The sequence below is a fragment of the Apiospora aurea genome, assembly GCF_038362705.1.
Source record: "Apiospora aurea strain CBS 24483 chromosome Unknown utg000009l_segment0_segment0, whole genome shotgun sequence".
Classification (NCBI taxonomy): Eukaryota; Fungi; Ascomycota; class Sordariomycetes; order Amphisphaeriales; family Apiosporaceae; genus Apiospora; species Apiospora aurea.
In genome coordinates, this window is record NW_027117396.1 from 1,580,006 (window position 1) to 1,593,323 (window position 13,318).

The 13,318-nt window shown below is 52.9% G+C and overlaps 5 protein-coding genes across 5 annotated transcripts; 1 reads left to right on the forward strand and 4 right to left on the reverse strand.

The window, feature by feature from the left end:
- Window positions 1–1,671: 1,671 nt before the first annotated feature.
- Window positions 1,672–3,248, reverse strand: PG986_013599 (CYS4-cystathionine beta-synthase; the record flags this gene model as incomplete). The annotated part of the gene is made up of 2 exons (XM_066849821.1): window positions 1,672–1,807; window positions 1,849–3,248. The coding sequence occupies 2 exons, from the start codon at window positions 3,246–3,248 to the stop codon at window positions 1,672–1,674; spliced, it is 1,536 nt and encodes a 511-aa protein (XP_066693964.1).
- A 1,894-nt stretch (window positions 3,249–5,142) lies between these two features.
- On the reverse strand, window positions 5,143–6,828 carry PG986_013600 (uncharacterized protein; the record flags this gene model as incomplete). The annotated part of the gene is made up of 3 exons (XM_066849822.1): window positions 5,143–6,114; window positions 6,152–6,303; window positions 6,369–6,828. The coding sequence occupies 3 exons, from the start codon at window positions 6,826–6,828 to the stop codon at window positions 5,143–5,145; spliced, it is 1,584 nt and encodes a 527-aa protein (XP_066693965.1).
- A 1,320-nt stretch (window positions 6,829–8,148) lies between these two features.
- PG986_013601 (uncharacterized protein) lies at window positions 8,149–9,081 on the forward strand (the record flags this gene model as incomplete). Its single annotated transcript, XM_066849823.1, has 1 exon — window positions 8,149–9,081. The coding sequence occupies one exon, from the start codon at window positions 8,149–8,151 to the stop codon at window positions 9,079–9,081; it is 933 nt and encodes a 310-aa protein (XP_066693966.1).
- A 366-nt stretch (window positions 9,082–9,447) lies between these two features.
- Window positions 9,448–10,163, reverse strand: PG986_013602 (40S ribosomal protein uS13; the record flags this gene model as incomplete). The annotated part of the gene is made up of 3 exons (XM_066849824.1): window positions 9,448–9,748; window positions 9,819–9,949; window positions 10,125–10,163. 3 exons carry the CDS (start codon window positions 10,161–10,163, stop codon window positions 9,448–9,450), a joined length of 471 nt encoding a protein of 156 aa, XP_066693967.1.
- A 1,294-nt stretch (window positions 10,164–11,457) lies between these two features.
- On the reverse strand, window positions 11,458–12,830 carry PG986_013603 (uncharacterized protein; the record flags this gene model as incomplete). The annotated part of the gene is made up of 3 exons (XM_066849825.1): window positions 11,458–12,091; window positions 12,136–12,320; window positions 12,378–12,830. 3 exons carry the CDS (start codon window positions 12,828–12,830, stop codon window positions 11,458–11,460), a joined length of 1,272 nt encoding a protein of 423 aa, XP_066693968.1.
- Window positions 12,831–13,318: the final 488 nt, after the last annotated feature.

A 13,318-nucleotide genomic window follows, 5' to 3' on the forward strand; every position in this document is an offset into this window, starting at 1 on the left:
GCTCTGTAGATCTTGTTGTTGCAAGGCTTCAGGACATTCACTTGGTGGCCACCAGCTTGGTTGACAACGGCCTTCGGCTTATTCAACGTAATCGATATAGCTGCACTTAGTACATTATTTATCCATCAGTCAGTCCATCAAGGACTTTAGCACTAGTGGTTTAGTGGTAAAATCCATCGTTGCCATGTTAAAAGCAGCGTTCGATGGGCCCCGCGTTCGATTCGCGGCTAGTGCAGCGTGGTTGTATCTCTTTTTGAGCATTTGTTTGCCTTGTTTTTTTATTTTCTTTGTGGCCGTGTATAGAACAGGATATCGTGGGATATGCGCTGGAGTTTTCCATCTAAGGGGGCTTCTTGTGGCTGTGGAGGATCGGAGCGGCTGGAACCAATTAAAAGGCTTGGACAGCTGCTGATGTGGGTCTACCAGATCTTACCTTCCCCCTATGGCCCTCCCTTCTTCTTCTTCTCCCCCTTTCTCTCCTTTCAATATTTAATTGTTTTCCATTTGTACTTCTAGTATTGGCTGAGACCATTTTCTGTGCTTGAACCGGCAAGGTATAATGAGGAACAAGCCCAGCATCGCGCTTCGTTACTACTCCGGGCTTACATAGTAGACTTTTGGTCCACGGACTCGTTGTGTAACTCTTCCGAGTAGACGATCGAGAGGCGAAAGCTGAGAAGACTCGGAAACCATCATGACTTAAGTTGAATTGGTAGAATGTGGTCACATTATATTCGAGCCCTCGCTTACTGAGTACAGCTTTGTTGCCACTGGCAGGCCGTATACCCAAGCTTATGAGGGTGATTCACACAACCTTCTCTCGTTGGGCTCTGTTTGAACATGGCTTGAACTCATTGTCATCCCTATCGTGAATTCCAAGCTTATTCGGACTTTCTCTATCTTTCTTGCCACTTCAAGACTACGTAGTCATGAGACTTGGAATCCATACTGGTAACGGTACGTGATGCAGATACAACAAGAATTATACGTCTTCTATGTCCATCCCATATGCAGAAAGCCCAGATGAAAGAAAGCATGTGAAACCCGAATACACGGGCACGATAGTGGCGGGGTGCCGGGGACCTTTCAAGTACATCCAGCAGATGCCCCCCCCGATACTGACCCTTCCGCATGAGCTAATAAGCGCGCCTATCCCCGGATCTGACACGAGGGACGGGCGTGGAACCCGGGTCGCTGACGTACACAGTTCAACGTTCCCGCAGTTGCATACCCAGATGCCGCAGCACGTAGAGTCGTGGGGTTCAGACTTCGCTCGTTTATGAAAAGTATCGGCCGCTAAGTGTTTTAAAAAGGCTTACCACAATTATATAAGTATGCAGAGCTGTCACGAGGTTGATAGCCCGGCCTTGGTCGCGTTCATGATTCTGCCGGGCTAGACAGTCATTTCACAAAAAAAGGGGCTGGAAGTAGGGGTTGGATACATGTCAGTATCCAATAAATGCATTATAGCGTGCAGCCGGCCTGAACCATCACTATTCCTTGATGACGTTGAGTCCATCCACTCTGTTCGTGCAGAAATCCTCATCTAGATACGTGAGTTGATCTAATCTACGTAAAGCTGGCATGATACCACTCCCCCAAAAACGCCGTTAATCATATGCGTGTATATATATATATATATATTCTCGTAATTCTTTACTTTTTCGTAACCTATGCCTTGACCTGCTTCACCATCCAGGTAAGCAGATCAACCTTGGTGACGACGGCCAGAGGCTTGCTCAGGGCCTTCTCAGCGCCGCTGGCGGGTTCCGTCACGACGGCGGCGCTGTTCCACTCGAAGAACTTGCTGAGGTCGGTCAGGGGGTGTTCATGGTGATCTCGACAAACTTCCTGCGCTTGCCGCCCTTGCCCTCGCGAAGATCGGTCACGACCTCGTCCATGCGTCCAAAGTCGAACATGACTTCCTTGACGGGGGTCTGGCCAGTGGCGCGGCCGCGCGAGATGTAGCTGAGCAGGTTACCCAGGGTGACGAGACCAACCAGCTTTCCGCCGGGGCCGGCCAGCACGGGCAGCTGATCGAAGCCCTTGTCTCGCATGGTCTCGATGGCTTCGGAGCAGAGGCTCGTCGAAATCACCGATGTCACGGGCTTGAGGCGAAGCGCGCTGACGGTTGCGCCGGCGTAGGGGTCCTTCTGGTCGGGTACGCTCTCCTTGGCAACGGTCTCCTTGGCGGCCTTGTCGGTTTCGGAGAGCAGGTCGTTGGCGGACAGCCAGTCGTCGTCTGCGAACTTGCTGAGGTAGCTCCTGATGCTGTCGGGGAGGACCACGACCACGACATCATCCTTGGTAAGCTTCATGTCCTTGACGGCCTGGATCATGGCCGACATGGCACTGCCGGAGCTGCCTCCAACCAAGAGGCCTTCCTCGGCAATGAGCCTGCGGGCCAATTGGAAGCTCTCTACGTCCTCGGTCTTGTACCACTTGTCGACGGCCTCGCGCACCAGCACTTCGGGAAGGAAGTCGTAGCCGATACCCTCGACCTTGTAAGGCTGATCCCGGTGCTCTTCGTTCAGGCTCTCGGGCAGGGCAAGGATACTGCCCTGGGGGTCGGCCGCCACAATCTTGACGTCCTTGTTGTGCTTCTTCAGGCCCTTGGAAAGACCAGTGATGGTACCTCCCGTGCCGGCGCCTGCGACCAAGCAGGTCACGCGGCCGCCAGTCTGCTTCCAGATCTCCTCGGCCGTGCCGAACTCGTGGGCGAGCGGGTTGTCCTGGTTCGAGTACTGGTCCAGGATGTGGGCGTTGGGGAGCTCCTTCACCAGTCGTCGCGCGACACCGATGTGACTCTCCGGGGCGTCCCAGGCGGCCTGGGTCGGGGTACGGATGATGGTGGCGCCGAGGGCGCGCAGCACACTGACCTTCTCGGCGCTCATCTTCTCGGGCAGGGTGATGATGGTCTTGTAGCCCTTGATGGCACCGACGAGGGCCAGACCAATACCAGTGTTGCCACTGGTGGGCTCGATGAGGGTGTCGCCGGGCTTGATACGGCCGGAGCGCTCGGCCTCCTCAATCATGCGCAGGGCGATGCGGTCCTTGACGGAGCCGCCGGCATTGAAGAGTTCGACCTTGGCGTAGACTTCGCATTCGATGCCGAGCGACTGAGGGATCTTGTTGAGACGGACGAGCGGCGTGTTGCCAATAAGTTCTGTAGCCGACAGAGCAGTGGCAGGCGGAGGAGGACGATGGGGGAGCGAGGTCGCGCCGTTGGCGCCGTTGGTGGTGGCCATGGTGAGAGAGGGCTGTTGTCGGTGGACAGTTATGTACAGTTTTTGTTATGGCCGAATGAAAGAGGGGATGGAATGTTTGAGCGGAAGGCACAAGGCAGAGACTTAGTGGTATTCTCTGCGGTGGGCACAACTGGGGAGCAGAGAAGAAAGAAACCGAGAATCAGTCGACTTTTTGTTTTTTTTTGTCCCGCCAAAGCCGACTTTATGCGAGGAGGCGATCGTCCAAAGTCTAGAAGGCGCAAAGGGTGTATATACACATGCCAACTTAGTGGGTCATCCCTGTCCAATTCAGCCCGCATGCTTCCTGGACACTCTATTGGCGCTCTGGACAGGCATCCAGCGTTGCACAGGAACCGTTCAAACCGGTCAAACCCGATACAGAGTCTCAGATGCCTACATTACTTAAGTAACCTACACCCTAGGTTACAAAGAAACACGATACTTGCCTTTCGAGCGGTGATGGCGACACCGCCTTCTCCTCAAGGAACTCATGGTCTTCTCTCTATACACGTGCACAATTGTAGCCCACCTATTTGCCTTTGGTACAAACGTGTGTTTGGAAGTTTGGGCGCTAAAAGACCAACACACACACACACACACCGACACCGCCGTTGGACCCTGAGAACGACCTAGACATGACAAATACGAATTGCCTTGCCCGCAACATCTACTTCTCGGGAGGGCCGTCCCTCCGCCGTGAATCCAACTCCAGCTCATCTTCGCGGTATATCACGCCATATTCAACCACCCACAGCTGATTCGCCACATATGTTGATGAAGCTGTTACGAAGTACTCCAGCGACGCACGGGCAGGAGCACGGCCAAGAGCGGTCCTTCGAGACATCAAGCCATCCATCGTCTGTTTGGTCCAGACAGGTACTCATGTCCAATATGCTTGGTACATTTCCCAGTGAGCTGCGCAATACCTAAACGAGCCCGAAGCTCCCCAACATGATAGTATAAAGCCTAGGGAGCAATGTCCCAATATTGGCCCCGAGAAAACGTTGAAAGTGTGCCTGTCTCGATCTCAAACCCCTTATGCGTTGTGTCATTGTAGTCGATAGAAACAGTTCTAGCATACATCCATGAAGCCGAGAGATATGTAGATGGAGATCCTCCCAAGCTCAACCCCGGGTGGTTGCGTGGACCGGCACCACCAGGAGTAAAGTGGCTGGCGGGTGCTCCGCTAAGCCACAACTCCATTTCTTGCACTGAATTTTCCCTTCGCGCGATCAATTCGATTTCCTCTTTTCTGCCTACAACATTATGCAGAATGATTTCCTACATTCTCACAAACGATGGTGGCAGTTTCCAAACATGCAACAACCTGCAAGTCTCAAGGAAAACGTCACATCTCTTTGAGAATGAAGTCCCCAGCTGGCGACGCGGAGGATTCTGGTAGATCCCCATCGTCGAATCAGTGAAAGCAACGGACTATCGAAAAGGTAAGCGCATAGCTCCCAGGTTCTTCTGCCAGGAAACATTACTTGTGATACAATACAAATCAATCCCGTCTTCTGCCATGCTCGGTCAGTGCTAGCTCTCTACGTCTGATCTTGAGCTGGATACCTCATCTCGAGTGTACAAGACAAGAGCAAACTCGCACAACGTTCTTTGAGTGCGGACCCTCCTGGCCACCAGCGTCGAGGATTTCGCAATTACTCTGTTGTCACATTTTACACTTCCCGTTTCAAGTAATCAAAAGTAATCAAGAGTTACGAGCATATAGAATATCAATGTCAATTATCTTCAACTTGCTGGGTAGGGTTCTATCAAAACAAGCATTCGAGTCCCTTATACTTTCTCGTGTGTTGTGAATGTCGTAATATAATTCTATGTCTTAATACAAAGAGTCTTCAACACATCGGCGACGAAGCCATCGTGGAAATACAGGTTAGGCCTTCCACTCACCACCGATCCATCGGTTGAAGAAATCCAGAGATCCCTTGGGCTGGTTGAAAGGCACCATGTGGCCAGCTTCATAGATGCGCATGAAGGTGAAGTTGCCACTGGTCTTGACCTGACCGTAGGCCTTGTCATCAACAGTAAGATCGGTCATCTTGGCAGAGTTGAAGTCCTTCTTGCCGTTCCAGACAAGAGCCTCGCTCCAAGCCTTGTTGCCGAGCCAGTTGCAGATGTAGTCGGCATCACCGGCGTAGATGAGGACAGGGATTTGCTTGAGCAGATCCGGGACAAGCAGGTGGAATGGCTTGGACCAATCACCGTTGAACAGGAAGTTGCGGTTGAGCTCGCTGTTGCAGCTTTCGTAGCCAGTAACCTCGGCACCGAGCGCCTTCATGACCTCGGGCTGGTTCAAGTACTGGGCGATCCACGCAGATTGGCTGTAGCAAAGGTTCTCGGGGTCCTTACACTTCTCACGGATATCGTACACGTTGTAGCCAGAGCGCTGGAAGGGACCAATCAGGGCGTTGTTGCAGTAGATGGCACTGGGAACGCAGTTCCAGACGCTCTGGGAGTCGTAGCAGCCCTGGATAAGAGACTGGCATCTGGGCAGAGCGTTGTCCATGGACTGGCACTCGCTCTCCTCGAGGATAGGGCCGTAATGGCTGCCATCGTCACCACATGCCATGGGACGGTACTCGGCATACTGAGTCTTGGGGTCTGTCAAGCCATTGCCGATGGCGATGCTCTTCAGGTTGATGTTACGGTTCTTATGGGACAGGATCTCGGAGGCGAAAACGGGAATGTAGTGGCCAGCGTACGATTCACCAGTGATGTGGAATGGCTGCTCGGCGTATTCGGGGAAGTTGTGGAAGAAGAGGGTCAGGAGGGCGTAGATGTCCTTGCTAGCAGCGACAGTGCTGGAAACGGAACCGCCACTGTACGAGTAGCCAGTGTTGACAGGCTGGTCGATGAAGATGACCGAGGCGTTGCTGTTCCACGAGTAGTCGTTGTACACCAGCTTGAGCTTGGAGTCGACGCTGGAGGGGGCCGAGCTCCATGAAGAGACCCATCATGGAGGAGCAACCGGGGCCACCGTTCAGCCAGAGGACGACGGGGTCATTCTTGGGATCGTTTCGGGACTCGAAGAACCCTGTATAGCAACCACGGGTTAGTAAACTGCCCGAGCGTGCGGCATCATCAGAAAGAGAGGCTTACAGTAGAACAAGTGCTTGTCGTTAGCCTCGTCATCAAGGTATCCACTGTACTGCTTGACCTTGTCGACGCCGAGGGACGAAGGGTCGACCTTCTTGGCGCGGAGGTTGTATGTCTCGAGGCTGCCATCGATCTTGCGCTGGTTGACGCCGTCTCTATCGACCCACATGCTCTGGATTTCAGCGCCCTTCACGACGTGATCCCACTCGCTGTCAGGCTTGCGCTTGTGAGGCTTGGGCTTCTGCTGGGCGATCATGTCCTGGGCCTTGTCCATGAAGCCCGGAACCAGCAGGCTCAGCTCATCCCAGAGGCCCTTGGCCTCGGTGGGAATCTGGAGGACATCGTCGACGACGTTGTGAATGGCGTCCTCGATGCCTCCGAGGACTTGCTGCTCCTGGGCAGCGACCGACGAGATTGCCGCTGACGAGGCAAGCACGGCGGCTAAGGTCTTGGAGAACCCCATGTTGGCCGCGCGACGTAGTGAAATGGGGGAGGCAAACGGGGTCTTTCGTGGATAGTGATAAAGACGATGGATGGATTGATGGATAGTTGTAAGTCGGAAGTACCAGAAGAGATGGATGGGATTGGGAATGCGGGTTTTATCAATGAATGCTTGACTAAGTTGCGTGGGTTGCGCGTTTCGGAGGGAGGGTGCTTGAGCTCCTGCCTCAACCTAGCTCTTAGTGTCTAGGTTCCTGGAGATAAGCCCAGGAGATGGATCTTGTGACAACAGCCAAGACCCGTACTACGGGGGCGGATCACAAATCCGGAGAGTCGCCTAGCTGCTTCCCATCTACCGATCATTGGCCCATCAAAGGCAGCAGCAGCAGCGTTCATGATTCCACATCGAAACATCTCACTGGATCAGAGTATTGTATGTGGTAAATCTATATATGATATATTGTGCAATACATACATAGTATACAGAGGTATCAAGGAAGCATCATGCTAAACCAAAGCCCCTCAAAAGCGAAAGCTAGGGGAACTCGCTCAAGTGCTCGCATGATGTAGGTAGGCAGGCACAATAAGCCAGGTACATTCAAGGATCTGCACCCAACAACAAGCCCAGCCGGTGCCAGCCACAACACCCAGCTTTCTCGCCCGTCTGCCTCGTCACCTGTCCAACGTGCCTAGCGGTTGGGTCCCACCAATAGTTCAGAGTCGCGCCCTCTTTCGTTTCACTTCTGGTACGGGATGCACCCGGCTCCAGGCCATGTCATCATCATTCGTTTCGGTAGCAACTCCCAATCGCGCGAGGCATCGGTCAAGCAGATACCAACAACAATAAAAGGGTCGCGTTCGCCCCTGCATCCCGGCCAAGGGGGTCTAGAAGCTAGCACGAGTCGAATAGCCCCTTCTTCTTCAGCTGAACAAACCCATTGTTATCTCACGAATCAAACAAAACAAGCATTCAACCGATTTGACAGAAATGACTGGCCTGGGAGTCTGGGACTTGCAGTCGGGTGTCAGTGAGGACCTTGATGGCCAGCCAAGTCGGGAGTCCGAGGTAAAAGTCCGTAAGAGTCAAGCCACTGTGGCTGGCTGTGCTAGCTGACCCGCAATGAGGTATGCTGCCTTGAATAAAAATATGTGAAGCGAACAACCCAAAGTCTAGTGCATCGCCGATAGACCCCTCCATACCAACCTGCCCCTCCATTCAAAATCCAGATATCCCATCCATAATCTGCGACCTAGGCAGAGGGGGGGAAACGACAGAGAGAGAGAACGACACTCCGTCAGCCCGCACCAAACAAACAGTCCAACCACCACCACAACAGCAACCATGTCGCGCCAAATAAATCAGCCCAGCAACCAGATCAAGCTCACCAACGTGAGTCTGGTGCGCCTGAAGAAGGGCAAGAAGCGCTTCGAGATCGCATGCTACAAGAACAAGGTCCTCGAGTGGCGCCAGGGCATCGAGACGGACCTGGACGAGGTCCTGCAGATCCCCAACGTGTTCCTCAACGTGTCCAAGGGCCAGACGGCCCCCAAGGAGGACCTGGCCAAGGCGTTCGGCAAGGACAAGCCCGTCGACGACATCATCCTCGAGATCCTCAACAAGGGCGAGCTGCAGGTGGGCGAGAAGGAGCGCGCCGCGCAGCTGGACCGCGTCCACACCGAAGTCATCAGCATCGTGGCCAGCAAGCTCGTCGACCCCCGCACCAAGCGGGTCTACACGACAGGCATGATCGACAAGGCCCTCGACATGCTCAGCTCGCAGGCGCACCAGGGGGCCGGCGATAAGAGCGCAACGGCCAGCGGGACGGGCACCCCAGCGACTGGGGAAGACGCCGAGGCGAAACCGAGAGCCAAGGAGCACGTGTGGACCGGCGTCGTCACAACCAAGAGCGCAAAGAGTCAAGCTCTCGAAGCCATGAAGGCCCTTATTGCGAACCAGCCGATTCCTGTGTCGAGGGCTCGCATGCGACTCAGAATCACATGTTCCACGACCGTGCTAAAACAAGCTATCAAGGCGCCGAAGACGACAGAGGCCGCAGATGGGGAGCAGAAGGTGGCACCAGGGACAGTCAAGGATAAGATTTTGGGCTACGTCGAGCAGGTCGAGTCTCAAGACGTGATGGGGTCAGAGTGGGAAGTAGTCGGCTTCGTCGAGCCAGGTGCCTTCAAGGCTCTCTCAGACTTCTTGGGCAACGAGACGAGAGGGCAAGGGCGGGTCGAGGTGTTGGACATGGCAGTAACTCACGAGGACGACTAGAGCTGAATCCTTTTGCGGTAGACATATAGCGTAGCTCGGTGTTGATGACTCCATGACACACACTATTTGATCTTAACGAATTTATTTGGCATAGGGCATAGCTACCACCATCCAGTTTCATCAAATATCGACGTCACAAACGTGCATCGTTATCATGGCTTTTGGGAAGACGATGTCTCTTATTTTTTTAGAGTACATCCATCACTGACCGAACCCTTTCCGTAAAGCAAAGTCGCATGAATTCATGACCATACGACAACAATGATGCACGTGTAATTTCAGTCCAGCCTTCACGCCAATATTCCCATCGCAATGAATGACCAGAGACCATGAAACCACCCTTTTTGCCATAGCATTCGTAACCGTTTAACCACCCTTCTTCTTGGAGACACCGACAGTCCGGCCGCGACGACCAGTCGTCTTGGTGTGCTGACCACGGACACGGAGACCCCAGTAGTGACGGAGACCACGGTGAGCGCGGATCTTCTTGAGGCGCTCGAGATCTTCACGGAGCTTGGAGTCGACACCGTTGGCGAGGACCTGAGAGTCCTTGCCATCGACGATATCGCGCTGTCTGTTGAGGAACCAGGTGGGGATCTTGTACTGGGTAGGGTTCTGGATGATGGTGACGATACGCTCGAGCTCTTCGGAGGTGAGCTCACCGGCGCTAGTAAACTGTATTAGTCCCTGCATTTCCTATTTCCCACTTGCTGTCGGTTGGATTGGATTGATCGTACCGCTTGTTCAGGTCGACATCGGCCTTCTTGCAGACCAAGTTGGAGTAACGACGACCGACACCCTTGATGCGGGTGAGGGCGTACATTACCTTCTCTTCACCCTTGACATTGGTGTTGAGGAGACGCAAGATCTGTGGGTGTTGCTGTTAGCCAATCCACTTCTTCCATGATATCTCGCCGTGATTGAGCGCGTAAAGTGATTGGGATGGGTGTCGAGGCAAAAAGTTCCATCGGGTGTCGCCAGCGCACAGGCTGCGGCGCTGGTGGGAAACTGGTTGCGGGCAATTGACTGGAGGCTAGACTTACGAACTGGAAGTTCGTCTTCTCTCCCGAGACGAGCGACATGATGGGCAACTGTTGGTGGTGAGTTGCCTTTGATTCTTGACTGTCGAGAGAATCACAAGTCACAGAAAAGGTGTGTTAAAATCCGGACTGGGTCTAATTTTCGCAATTGCAGAAAGTGTGGTGCGCTGCCCCGGCCCCGGAAAAACCCTTCGCATTTTTTGTGCGCCAAAAGTTGGGCGGGGGGCCGCGGCTAGTGGGACCCTCCCAAAACTTCGCTAGGGTCGACTACTAAACAGCTCTGGCACCACCTGCAAACTTCTCCAACTGCAGTTCCAGGCAGAGCTTCGACTCCCTCCAACATTTATTGCAAAGATCCCGGGTTGATGATTCATGTATCAGCTTTGGTCAGGAACCCGTTCCCTCACCATAATATGGGTGAGGTATTTCAGTATGCTGGGTGGTAGGTATGCAATTGCTTCAAAGCAGGTTTATCTGGCCAGCTTGGTATATCAGACGTCCAGCATTTCGGAACACCTGGTTGGACAACCAATGCACTCGGATGTCGGCTTCCAGGTGGTGGGAGCCTATGTCTCACTGTTTTTCTATTCTTCCTCATTCAAAGAGTACCCCTTTCAAGAAAGTTCTTGACAAGCCCAGCATCCTGGGCGGCCTATGATGAAAGAAATCAAAACTCTCGATCAGATTATATTCTATGTGAGCTATTCATACACTGAAAATTCTGAGGCCTGTTCAATTCGTTGAACCTTTTTGCAACTACATAGCTAGCTTAAGCGCAAATCCATGCATCTCAGTAATCGTATTACCTCAACAGTCTTCCTGCTTGGCCCCGTCCACCCATTCAACTTGTTCTTGCCTGTACGTCATCAGATGTATGATGGCGAACACACCGTACAGAGACGTTGCCATGGCAGATGACGGAGAATGCTGTATGATATACATTCTGCTGATGGTTTGACGGCTTCCAGCGTCTCTCACTTCCAAAATGGCATATGGGCACCACGATTATTGCATGGAATAACTGCTGCCACTTTCTCCAGGCTTCCTATATCCTGTGGCCAGCGGCTATCCCACTGCTACTACATATATATATCCCATCAGTGCTAGGTAGTTACCCAAAGGCGAATACGGTTACTATATTGGCACTCCTGCTCGAGTACTGGGGATGCTGTTGTATAACATAATTGCCATTACTCCCTGTTGCCATCACTACCTAAGTTGATGGCGATGTACATAATCCTCTTGAACGCCTAAGCAATGATTTAAGCCAGTAATCTCGTCAATCAAGTGGGTTCACTGTGCATGTGCCAGCCGTCCCATTCCATCGATAATCGCCTTACCGGGCGCGCCTGGCAAAGCGCATTTGCGGAAATTCCAGTGGGAGCGCCAACTTAGCAATCTGCATCTTTCCCTTCCCGCCTTCCGGATCCTTTCTGACGAGAATCTTCCCACCTATTTGCTTGTAGTATTGCGTGAACTCCTTCTCTGTTAAAGTGAGGTCATAGCGTAGAGCCTCGGTATTGAATTCGTAATTTTCCAGAATGGACACGAGGGCGCAGCAGTATGTCTTCAACAGATCCGTGTGGCGCTTTCGTACGTCTCCGCCATCCGAGAATTTCCGCCTGATGCTGTCGATAAGCTGCACGGGGGCTGGGTCCAGGAGCTCCTGCAGCTTCTTTCGGTCTGGGAGCTTGAACGAGCCTCGGTCCTTGCCCTTTCTCATGTTCTTCGAAATGGTAAGGAGACAGCTCAGGTACCGTAAGATGCGCAGGTTCTGAACTGGATGAAGACTCCTCGCAACATTCCAGAAGCTCTCTGTCACGTATTTGTTCGGGTTCGTGAGGGGGCTCTGCTTCTTGGCAATATCTTGCCAGTCTTTGATAGGTATCGAGGATATCAGATCGGCACCAATCAGCTCCTCGGCCTTGTAGACGTCTTGGATCTCGGTAGCATCGAAGTTTCCGGGGGAACTGGTTTGGCCTGGTCGGCCTGTGCCTGGAGCTGTTCTCTCGACGCGATGCCACGTGCGGCTTCCGAAATCGAATCCATAATCGCCATAGACGAGGAGTCGAGCTTGGTAGCACCTTCGATATTTGACCTGCCCGGGCCAATGGCATTCTCTGTAATAGAGGCGATAGCCTTCTTTGCCTTCTTGGTACCGAATTCCATACCAAGAGTATTTCGCTGTTCTGTCATAGTCTACGAAGCGGTTAGTACCAGCCAAGATGGAGGAGGGCTAGGCCAGAGGAAGCATACCTTGAAATCGGCGTCGGCAACATTGTCCTCCAGAGGTTTCTGCGCACAAGGGACCCCGCGCACTGTCATCTTCTTCGCTTCAATCACATCGAGCTTGCCCGTCGCGGGATCGAAAACGCCAATGTAATGCTTGAGATGCGACTCAACCCCGCCATCTCCATCTTCCTTGGCGGTATAATCGACTCGGTCGGTGCTTGCATGAAGCAACAGTTCGGGCGGAGAAGCCTTCTTGGACTTCTTCTGGTTCTTCGCGGGTCTGGTATAAGCCTGGAAGTTGAGGGGCGGCACGGAGAGTCCTGGAGTCGATGCGACCACTGGTGCGCATTCGCGAGCACTTCGTACTGATGCAATCTTAACGATCTGTGACTGTTGCGGTGCTGCTTGGCGAGCTTTCTTGACCTTCTTCTCTTTGCTGGAGCCGGAGCCCTCGTCGATTTTGCGCTTGCTTCCCATTGTCGGCAGTTGTCTGAGGTCCGATTTGCGTGGGGTGCGGAATCGTCCACGGGTGCCTTCCTTCGGCTTTCAAAAAATAATTTTTGGAGTAACAAATTCTGCCGCTCAATCGGCGCATACCCCTGCTGGCGGTGAGTTAAGGTTGAGCCAGTGGGTGCAGCAGGTGGGCTAGTCTAGTGGGGCAGATGTGCCTAGGACCCTGGATGGTTGGAATCAACGGTTTGCACTCTTGATTCAAAATGAAGTATTTATGTATGTTAGGTAATCTACTAGAGTAGCTGGACCGAATAATCAGTAAGTAGGTATTGGTGGAACAGTTGGCTGGAGGTAAGTATCAACGGAGTAAGTTGGTGGCGTGGTAACCAGGACACATCAATGACCCGTATGTCGCATTGTATATATAAGCATCCGCTAACGCACTGCACTTTGGTCTTGAATCAACATCGACGGAACTAGAATGCTGGTAGAGTGAGGCTTTGGTAGTCTAG